The 11,172-nt window shown below is 46.2% G+C and overlaps 1 protein-coding gene across 6 annotated transcripts in view; it reads right to left on the bottom strand.

Moving 5' to 3' along the window:
- Positions 1 to 6,293: 6,293 nt before the first annotated feature.
- Positions 6,294 to 11,172, bottom strand: part of LOC133105086 (protein-L-isoaspartate O-methyltransferase domain-containing protein 2-like) — a 79,234-nt gene continuing 74,355 nt past the window's right edge. For 4 of the 6 annotated variants that reach the window (XM_061211001.1, XM_061211003.1, XM_061211002.1 and 1 more), the window contains one exon: positions 6,294 to 9,085. In XM_061211001.1, the coding sequence (XP_061066984.1) occupies positions 8,706 to 9,085 (380 nt within the window). In that variant the 3' untranslated portion in view covers positions 6,294 to 8,705. Of the gene's footprint in view, positions 9,086 to 10,556; positions 11,152 to 11,172 lie in introns of those variants that run through there. The other 2 variants (XM_061211005.1, XM_061211006.1) reach the window with 2 other exon arrangements.

Genomic DNA, 11,172 nt, shown 5'->3' with positions numbered 1-11,172 from the left:
GAGCCCAGTCCTGGGTCATCCCTGAGGCTGGACGAGGGGTGTGGAGATGGGGGTGATGGTGGTGGGGATGAGGGGCTGATCGCCAGACAGAGTGGAGACAGATCATTCGAGGCAGCAGGGAAGGTGGAAGAGTGTGCCCGATGGGAGGACGAAGAGACCAGCAGGCGGCGCTGTAGGCGCGGGTAGCAGGGCTGCTCCCTGCAGGGCGGCGCCAGAGCCCCGCACCGCTGGAAACGACGGGCTGTCTGGACAGAACCCCAGAGGATGGGGGGCCATATGGGCGGGAAGAGTTTGGAAAAGTCACCTTATCTCCACATGTCCTGGGGGAGGGTTCCCTGCTCCAGCCTCTTTCCTTAGAGTCTCCCCACCTGGGGAAGTCAGCACACTCAACAGCTGGTCGTGCACGGCTTGGAATTTGTCCGGAGGATGAAAGGGAAAAGGGGGGAAGGAATGAGAAATAAGCTCTATGTATTTGGACAGCACATGACACTCTAATTTCCAATCAGCAAGAGGAATTTCCCAAAGGCTCAGGCTGCCCCTGTAACCAGAATGGGGCTTGAAGCAATCCTGCTGCTTTGTGGCCGGTTCCAGAAACAAGTTGAAGACAGTTGCTCAGGGGCACTGCAATCCACAACGCCTGCAAGGTTGTAAATGACAACTATCGTAGAAAAATGTCTTGGGGTAAGTAACTGAAAAGGACTTGAAAACAAGGCAGAATTGCAGGAACCGGATTGCAAGAGGTAGATTGGACTCGCCGTTAAAGCACATGAAAGCTGCTCAATGTTGCCTATGATTCAGTTGGCCAAAAAGGGTGTACAGGTTGAAACCCATACGACCTTTGTGGCCAACCAAACATGCGGGAAATACAAATCAACACTACAAAGATGTAGCACTTTGCCCCAGTCAGAATGGCCAACCTCACAAAGTGTAAAAACAAGAAATGGAGGAGAGTATGTGGAGAAAATGGAACCCTGCTACGCTGATGGTGGGAATGTCAATTGCTAACAGCCACGCTGGAGAAGGGTATGATGTTTCCTAAAAATTCTAAAAAATAGAGCTACAGGGACTTCCTGGTGGCGCAGACATTAAGACTCCAACTGCCAAGGCAGAGGACACGGGGTCGAGCCCTAGTCTGGAAAGATAACACATGCCGCGGAGCAACTAAGCCCGTGCGCCACAACTACTGAAGCCTGACGCCTAAAGCCAGTGCTCCGCAAGAAGAGAAGCCATGGCAATGAGAAGCCCGTGCACTTCAACGAAGAGTAGCCCCAACTTCCTGCAAATAGAGAACCCCACACGAAATAACGAAGACCCAACACAGGCAAAATTAATTACTTAATTAATTAAAAAACAATAGAGTTACAGAGCATACGGCACTACCACTCCTGGGTGTATATCTCGGGATAACCATAAATCGATAGGACACAGGCACTTCAACTATTAGTGTGGCACTTTTGCAGGATCCTCGACTTGGAAACAATATAAATGTCCTTGGAAGGAAAAATGGATAATGAAGATATGGTACTTATGTATAATGGAATAGTACTCAGCCATGAAATCAATGAAATAAGGCCAGTTGCAGCAACTCGGGTGGACTTAGATACGATCATTCTAAGTGACAAAAGTCAGACACAAAAAGACACTTAGCATAAGATATCATTTATAGGTGTAATCTAAAAATGGCTACACATGAACTAAATTACAAAACAGAAACAGAGTCACACGTTTAGAAAACACACATATGGCTGCTAAAGGGGAAAGGTGGGGTGGGGTGAGACATAAACCAGAGGGTTGAAATTAACACAGATACCATTCCAAAGACCAAATAGGTAATCGACAAGACCTACTCTATAGCTCAAGAACTGGACTCAGCACAATCTAGTCACCAGAAAAGAATATATAGGACTGGTAAGAATCTTAATCTTGAAAGAATTTATGGATGTCTCTCTGTAAGTGAAACAAGTGGATGTCCCAGCAAGAAAGACAGCATGGAAAATCACCTTTACCCCATTATAAAAATAAATTTTAAAAAAACAAAAAAAAAAAAAGACAAAGAAAATGTTACAAAATTCGTTCAGGGGCTGTGATGCAACCTGGATTGACCGACCACATCTAGACCCACAGCTGCATGGGCGCTAAAGCTGAACACTTGTGGGGCGGAGAGGCATGGTGAGGATGAGTCAGCAAATGCAGCCCCTTTAGAGTAATACTTCCTGGTCCCAATTCCATGGATCCCAAATCTCCAAGTGCAGGGGACCCTTCGTACAGCCAAAACATGCATGGGACACCCTGACGATGGTACACCATCGCATCGGGAAGAGTTTGGAAAAGGCACCTCATCTCCCCATCTCCTGGTGCTCGGGTTCCCCCCTCCAGCCTCTTCCCTAACAATCTCCCCACTAGGGGAAGTCAGCACCATCAACATCCTGTTTCGCACGCTTTGGAATTTGTCCGGATGAACTGGAAGGAGGGGAAGACTGAGAGAAACGCCTAGGTGTTTGGAGAGGCACCTGCCACTCGAATTTCCAGTGAGGAAGAGGAATTGACCAAAGGCTCAGCCAGCCTTTGGAACTAGAATAGGGCTTGAAGCAATCCTGCTGTATGGTGGCCAGTGCCCAAAGAAACAAGTTGAAAAGTGGAGCTCAGGGGCACTGCAATTCACAATCGTGCAGGATTGTAAATCATACCTAACGTGGAAAAATGCCTTGAGGTAAGTCACGAAAGAGGACTTGAAAGCAAGGCAGAATTGCAGGAACGGAATTTCAAGAGGAAGATTGGTCTCGCCTCGAAAGCACATGGAAAGGGGCAGAACTTCTTCAACGATGCCGTTGGCCAAAAAGGGCGAATGCGTTTTTTCTGAATATATTCAGGAAAAACGCATACGCCCTTTTTGGCAAACCAAGCAGGCGCACAATGCAAATCAACGCTACAAGGAGGTATCACTTCACATCAGTCCGAAGGGCCATCCTCACAAAGTGTAAAAACCAGAAGTGAAGGATACGGCATGGAGAAAAGGGAGCCTTTTTACATTGATTGTGGGAAGGTAAATTGCCAACGGCACTCTGCAGAAGTGTAGTTTGTTTCCCAAAACATCTAAGAAACAAAGCTACAGAGCATATGGCACTTCCACTCATGGGCGTCTATCTTAGGAAAACCAAAACTCGACAGGACACAGGCACCACAACGTTTAGTGCTGGTCTGTTTACAAGAGCCTCGACTTGGATACAACCAAAATCTCCTTGGAAGGAAAACATGGATAAAGAAGATGTGATACTTATGTGCAATGGAATATTACTCAGCCATGAAATCAATGAAATGAGGCCAGTTGCAACAACTCGGGTGTACTTAGGTACGATCATTCTAAGTGACATAAGTCAGACAGAAAAAAGAGACTTATCCTCAGATATCAGTTATACGTGGAATATCAAAATTGCTATACATGAACTAAATGTCAAAGGAGACACAGAATCACACATTTAGAAAACACACTTATGACTGCTAGAGTGCAAAGGTCGGTTGAGGTGAGACATAAACCAAGAGTTTGAAATGAGCACAGATACCATTCCATAGACCAAATAGGCAATCAACAAGTCTTACTCTAAAGCTCAAAGGACTAGACTCAGCACACCCTACACACGGGACCCTGACCCTGACCCTGACCTTGACCCTAACCCTACCCTAACCCTAACCCTAACCCCTAAACCCTAAACCTAACAACCCTAACCCTAATCCTAACCCTAACAACCCTATCCCTAACCCTAACTTATAGGTGGCATCTAAACATGGATACAAATGAACAAACTTACAAAACACAAACAGCGACACACATTTAGAAAACACAACTGTGGCTACAAAAGGGGAAAGGTGGGGTGGAGGGAGGCATAAACCAGGAGGTTGAAATTAGCATACATACCCTTCATAGACAATATAGGTAATCGACAAGTGTATAGCACATAGTGTATACACTATGTATAGCACATAGAACTCAACACATTGAAATCTCCGGAAGAGAATACGTAAGACTGCTAAGAATATGGAAAAAAATATGTAGATGTTTCTCTGTATGTGAATCAAGTGGATGTACACCAGAAAGGGACACAGCATTGTAAATCCGCTATAATCCACTATATAAAAATGATAAACTACAAAGAGAGAGAGAGAGAAATTCTTCGTAAATTCTTTCGGCAGCAGTGACCCCACCTGGAGCCACATGCTGTAGACCCAGAGCTGGCTATAGGGCCCTCAGGCTGGACACTCCTGGCGCTGAGACACACCTGGTGAGGATGTGCCAGCAAATGCAGCCCCACTGCAGTTGTACTGCCTGGTCCCCACTCCATGGGTCCCGTATCTCCAGGTGCAGGGGAGCCAACCTACAGCTAAGCTAACCCTCTAACCCTGAACCTCTAACCTAGATCCTTTACCTCCGATCCTTCAAAACCTCAACCTCTTAATGGACCTTCTAATACTGTCCCTAAGCCTCTAACCCTGACCCTGACCCTATCTTCTCGCCCTGAGCACTGAGCCTGCACTTTTTTTAATGAAATGTACAAGTCTTTTATTTTTTTATTGTTTATGACTGCGTTGGGTCTGCATTGCTGCACGCGGGCTTTCTCTAGTTGCAGCGAGCGGGGGCTGCTCTTCGTTGCGGTGTGCAGGCTTTCATCGCAGTGGCTTCTCTCGTGTGGAGCATGGCCTCCAGGCGCGCGGACTTCAGTAGTTGCAGCATGCAGGCTTAGTAGTTGTGACACGTGGGCCCTGGAGCACGCAGGCTTCAGTAGTTGCAGCACGCGGGCTCAGTAGTTGTGGCTCGTGGGCTCTAGAGCACAGGCTCAGTAGTTGAGGTGCACGGGTTTTGTTGCTCCGCGACATGTGGGATCTTCCCGGACCAGGGCTCGAACCCGTGTCCCCTGCGTTGGCAGGCGGATCCTCAACCACTGTGCCACCAGGTAAGTCCCTGAGCCTGAATTTCAATCCTTAATCCTGACCCTCTAACTCTGAACTATACACTACTCCCTAACCCTAACCTCTGACCTGACCATGGTCCTACACCACCTTTAACTCTTAACTATAGGCTCGTATCAGAACAGACTAAAAATTTGAACCCTACTCCAATTCCTTGAAGTCGCATGAAGAAGCATGTAACTCAGATACACTCATGCCTCACCTCTTCCCTACCTCCAATCTCCTTTCCCCACACCTAAGACCACCTTGCTTCCTTATCCCGTAAGTATCTCAAGACCCTTGCCTCTGGGGAGGTGGATTTGATATCATCACTTGGCTGCCTTGCAACCTCGGCATCTAAGCATTTGGCTTGCTGCATGACAAACGAGCCTGGTTCCAAACACCGTGAGTCCCTAAGCCTTAAGGCAGGGAAGCTTCTATAAAACACATCCTGCTGAAGTAACTCCCAGAGACAGTTAGGATTAACCATGTGACAAAGTCCAGAAAACAAGGGCTTTGGGCTCACCGTGGGAAGACAACCATCCCTGCGGAGCCCGCCACACGCCTCCCACCACTCACTCAGGGCTACTGACTGCAGCAGCCTCCTGGCTTTGCTCTCACCACCCCAAACTGTGCTCTAATGTGCTTACAGAAAAACGGCCTGTTGAAGTAAAAGCAGCATGGGCTGTCTGTAATATACTCTGCCACCAGAAAGGGCACCCTCACCCAACCGTGCTGGTACCCTGATCTCAGACTTCCAGCCTCCAGAACTGTGAGAAATAGACTTTTATTGTTTACAAGCCACCTAAAATACCCAACTGGTATTTTGTTACAGCAGCCCGGATGGATTAAAACAGTCAGCAACGGTGTTTAGGAAAAACTGGGATTTTAAATGAAAAAGAAAAGAAAAGCTCATTTACAACAGCACCTCAGTACTTTTAAGTCTGGACCACGACCCTCTGACCCTGACACTAAATCCTGACCCTGGCCCTGGCCTGACCCCAACGCCAACCCTGAACCCTCATCCTCACCCCCTGCTGCCCCACAAGATATGATGCCATTACCCAATATCTTTTATTTAACATTTTCACATGGGGAAATCGTGCCAAAAAACTAACCAGACTTTCTCCAGACGCCTATGCTCTCATGTAGCCAGACTTTGTCTATTCCAACTTCCTGTGTTTAATCACACATCATGCCTCCCCTAGCTGTGCTAGAATGGTACAGAATTCAGCAATAATACAAAGGGTGAAAGAAAGCACATGATTCTAATTTTTTGGAAAAAAATGTAGCCAAGAATTTTAATTCCACACCGGAAACAGAAGCAATGCCAAGAAAGCTAAAGTGTCTTAACTACCTTTATTGGTATCTTTTGTATATCAGTTCATTAAAACCTTTGTTTCATATTTCTTGCATTAATCCCCTGAAAGTTCCAGATGGGCAAAAATATTTTTAAATACACAGCTGATTTCTACATTATATACTTAATATTTATAAATGTGTTGTTTGTTTTGCACATGTCTATGGCTGTACTACTTTCAAGTCGAAAGTCACATATAAAAATACAGACTAATCAAAACATAAAAGTCAGCCATTGTCTAGAATGTGGTTTACAATATAGAGCTTGCAGACAACACAGACTATATATATAATTCACCTGTTTGAAAACAGAAAGTAGTGTCTCAGACTGACTCTGGAGAAAGATGCTGACACACAGGGAAACTCACTGATGATTCTCCTTTATGTTTATTAGATAGATCAATACCAAATTATTTCACATATATTATATTCAATATCTATATATATACTTTGTAACCAAATTCTGGTTTAAAAGTCACAAACCAACATGTAAATACAAAATGTTAGGAAAGGTTTAACATATATAGGGGAAAACATGTCTTATGCGTTGTAAAGAGTTTTTACAATCTCGCATAAAAGGCAAATGTGGTTGAAAAAAAAGGAAATCCATATACAATTACAGAAAAAAATTTAGTCAAGCCACCTAATAAAAAATATTTCAGATATCATGTCCAAAAATGTCCACGCGTTGCAGAGGTCTCTACAAATCAATTAGAATAACGTCAACAAGATCTGCAAACTGAAGTCTTAGCAAGTAAACGTGACTCATGCTTTTCTCTCTGAGAGAATGAGGCTTGACTTTCAGTTAAAGGCAGGTAAACACAACTATGAAGAAACCCTTCTTTACAATAACTTAACTGTACCAATTTAGGGCAATATACACGCTTTCCCAGCTATGTGTGCACACAGTATTCTGTGATAAAATGACTCAGTTACTTAAAAAAAGCATAAATGGCAAAACAAAATAACCAGAACTCAGCGAAGCTGGTAAAACCACAAAGACATTGAAATCCAGCAACACCTGAGAGGCTAAGAGATAAAATTAATCATACAATCTGGATGATTAATCCTCCATCAGCACTCTGATTTGGGGTTTAGTGTTAACATTTTATACTAGCCTTTGGTTAAAACTGAAAAGTCTGAAAAGAACCAATGTTTTGGAAGAAGCAGTGTCACTTGTAAACATCCTGCCACCTAACTAAAAGGACGGCCTCTTCTTCTAGACCCATGACTTGATAAGAGAGGAAGCTCTCAACACACAGCGCTGAAGAAGGTGGATTCCACAAGTCACTCTGAGTGAAACTGTTCAAATGCAATGTACTAAACACACGTTTGTTCTTAGGAAAAATTACAAAACTAACAAATATTTTTCTCCAGAATTACAAAAGATAAAATCTATGAATCAGTACTGTAATGTGATTACAGAAAAATAGCCAACTGAAAAAAAAAAAAAAACCAACCCACAGGCCGTCTACATCGTCCCCAATCCATTTCCTGCAGCCAGTACTTCCCACCTGCTCTGAGGACTGAGCCTTAGACACCGTGACTGTATTTAAAGTTGAGTCAACAGTACTCTCTGTCTCTGGGGCAAAAGTAATGTAGCTCATTACTTACCACACAACACTTGTTTCATTCTTCAGGACTTTCTTTGAGGGGATTACTCAATGTTGGTTCTTTTAAAGGTAACAAAAGGTGTCAGAAAAAAATTCCTTGGAATTTTTTTGCAATTCCACAAAGACATCTGGCAATTTGATACGTTCATTCTTCTCCCCATCACAATTTTTCTTTTTTAAAATTACAATTGACACTCACGTAAGATGTAATTAATTTACTTAAAGTAAGAGAGGGCTTTTCAATCAAGTATCCACGTTCCAGATAACTAAAAGATTTAGTTAAATCTTTTTAATTAATCTTTTAATAAATCTTTTAATTACTCAGTGCCAGTAATTAAGAGGTTGATACCGTAAAATTCAAACTTGCACATAGGCATGTCCCACTCAGAAAAGATTCTATACACTTACCAACTTGTGCTTTTTGTCTCACCTTTTATAAGAAACACAGGTTAATTTCAGTTAACTTCAGTTTTCCTTTCTGATGCAGACATGTGTACCTTGTGTAAGAAACGGTCTCCAGGCCACCTCCACGTGCAGACCTCAGCATTTCCTGAGAGTGTGAAGTCAACCCCTCCTCCAGGAGACTCTCGCCCTTTTGAGACAACATTCTCCCTTGCACCTTATGTTTGTCAGACTGTGTTTACAGAAATGAGACCGCTGGATGAAAACTCTACAGGACAGTCAAGGACAGACGAGAAGACGAGATGCACAGCGGGAGCCCCTTCCTTCTGCAGTGCACCTGCTGCGGGCGGCCCTCCAGGAAGGCTTGGCCTCCTCCCCTGGACCACAGACTTACTTTTCTCTGTAATAAAGCAGGTAGTACTTCAGGGGATCTGGCAGAGGGAGGCTCAGGACCTTCTCACGCAGGAAGTTCACCGGGGGCTCTGGCCTGGTGTCCGGCGGGGTCGTCGCCTCTTCCTCCTGCCGCTCCTCTCCCAGGTCTCCGCAGCTGGTGTCATCAGAGGGGCTGGAGATCCGACTGGCAAACACCTCTTTGTCCAAGAAGACAATCGTTTCCATTCGGCGGCGGCGAACTCTCCTTCGTTTAAACCTGGGAGTGTTCTTCAGTCCGTTCCCGTTTCTGTTCACAGCTTCCTGGTGGATGACCTTCTTAATGGCGCCCCGGATGGCAATGCGCGCCAGGTCCTGGAGGCTGCGAACCGCCAGGGGTGCTGTGCAGAGAGCGAGACCGTCAGCCTCACCCTCGTGACACCACAAGGTCTAGACACCTGAGAAAATTCTAACCACATTTTCATTTACTGGCGTATTTACAAACACATTACAAGAATAGGACAGTGTTGTAGGCAAATGTTAATTATACTCTAATTTGCATTCATATGGTATTTTTCAAAAGATAGTTTCAAATGCGCTGACCTTTAAATCAGATAAGAAAAGGAAGCAGTACTGCTTGGCTAATCAATCAATGGAAGAATAAGAACCAGGGTTACAGCGTTTGGTTCTTTGACAACTGGCTTCATTTCCCTATTTGCCGTGTTCAGTGATGCATTGTCTCATCCACTAGAAATACAGTGACCACATGGCTCTACAATTCTTTTATCTGTTTTAATATTTTCACAGTATTTCAGAAATTTAAGAATTTGTTCCTTTTTTATTAAAGTAGAGAAAATGCAGTTCCAAAACATTTTTAAGAACGAAAATCCCGAAGCACATCAAGGAAAAATAAAATCTGGCAATTAAACCTCAATTTAGGCAGATGTGTAGGCAATGCACACGTGGCAACATAAGGGCTTTTCTGAGGGGAGGAGAGTCATTAGGGGTCATGTGTTTAAACCCATTACACTGAAAGTCAGCATCACTCTTTACCCCCCTGAACCTAACTTCTCCAAAAAGTAACAACCCAAACTATACGGAGGGCTCCTCTGCTGCCCGCATCTCTTACCAGCATCGCAGAGGCCCGAGCAGAACCTGCTCAGCGCCCCGTGCCCTGAAGGCGCCCCAGGCTCGCAGCACCCTCCCCGCCTCTGTCAGGACACGGGGCCCTGCACTCACCCGCTCCTCACGCCCCCACCACGGCGTCCACTTGCTGTTGCCCCCAGGATGCCTTCTCAGACCTCCCACAGCCAGCTCTGGCCTCTCCGGCTCACCCCGAGGTGCCATGGGTGGGGGCCACCTCATCCCCTGGCCCAAGTCTCCCCTGCTGCCTCTTCCTCTTCCACCCAGCCTGGCGAGCTCCTCTCTGCTTAGGCCTATTAATCCTTGGTTTGACATCCACCCCGTGGCTTCAAATAACACAGAGCAGCCAAAGGCTCCCCGGGTTCTAAGCCAGTGCTGCTGGGGTCAGAGCCTCCTGCAGACCCGCCTCTATAACATGCCAGCCACCTCAGGCCCACATCCTTCCTCAAAAAGGCCCTACATGCCTCCGAAGTCCCTGCCACTGTAGAGCTCAGTGTCTTAGCTTCAGTCTTTGTCTCTTGCCTGGAAGATCCCAGCGGCCTCCTGACCAGCTCCTGCCTGCAGCCTGGTCGCTCACCCGTCCACCCGAGAGCCGACCCCATCCCCTGTGCAGCACACGACCACATGCTCCGGGCCTCGATGTGCACTGCCCTCATCAACATGACTCTACTCGTCTAAGAACCTCTGGTCCGGGAGATAAAATTACAAGTTCACTTCAGGAGCCCTAAATAGCATCGAAATTGTTTATTGTGCCACGTCTGCTTTGAAGCCCTGGCCTCAGAACCCACATCTCGGGGTACCCTCCACGTCTTCAAGGTTCTTACCCAGGCATGATCAAGACACTTGTCGTAGATCCCACCTGTGACCTCACCTTCGGAAACTCTGCAGGGGCCCTGGAAGGCGGTGCCCTCCCCGCCTGCGGGCAGTGCCTGCCTACCCATTCCGGTGGGATTTTCAGGGAGCACACATTTGACAAATTCATCCTCCCCTGACCACCAGGGAATCCAGAATACAGAGGTGCCACATCTTCTATTTAGAGCTTTTTGGGGGGGGGTTTGTTTTTTATTTTTTGGCTGCGTTGGGTCTTCGTTGCTGCGCGCGGGCTTTCTCTAGTCGCGGTGAGCGGAGGCTACTCTTCGTTGCGGTGCAGCGGGCTTCTCATTGCGGTGTCTTCTCTTATTACAGAGCACAGGCTCTAGGCACGCGGGCTTCAGTAGTTGTGGCGCACGGGTCCTAGAGTGCAGGCTCAGTAGTTGCAGCGCACGGGCTTAGTCGCTCCGCGGCATGTGGGATCTTCCCGGGCCAGGGCTCGAACCCGTGTCCCCTGCGTTGGCAGGTGGATTCT

The sequence above is a fragment of the Eubalaena glacialis genome, chromosome 14 (genome assembly GCF_028564815.1).
Source record: "Eubalaena glacialis isolate mEubGla1 chromosome 14, mEubGla1.1.hap2.+ XY, whole genome shotgun sequence".
NCBI classification, from domain to species: Eukaryota; Metazoa; Chordata; class Mammalia; order Artiodactyla; family Balaenidae; genus Eubalaena; species Eubalaena glacialis.
The sequence above is the reverse complement of the archived record's forward strand: the minus strand, read 5'-3'. Positions and strand labels throughout refer to the sequence as shown.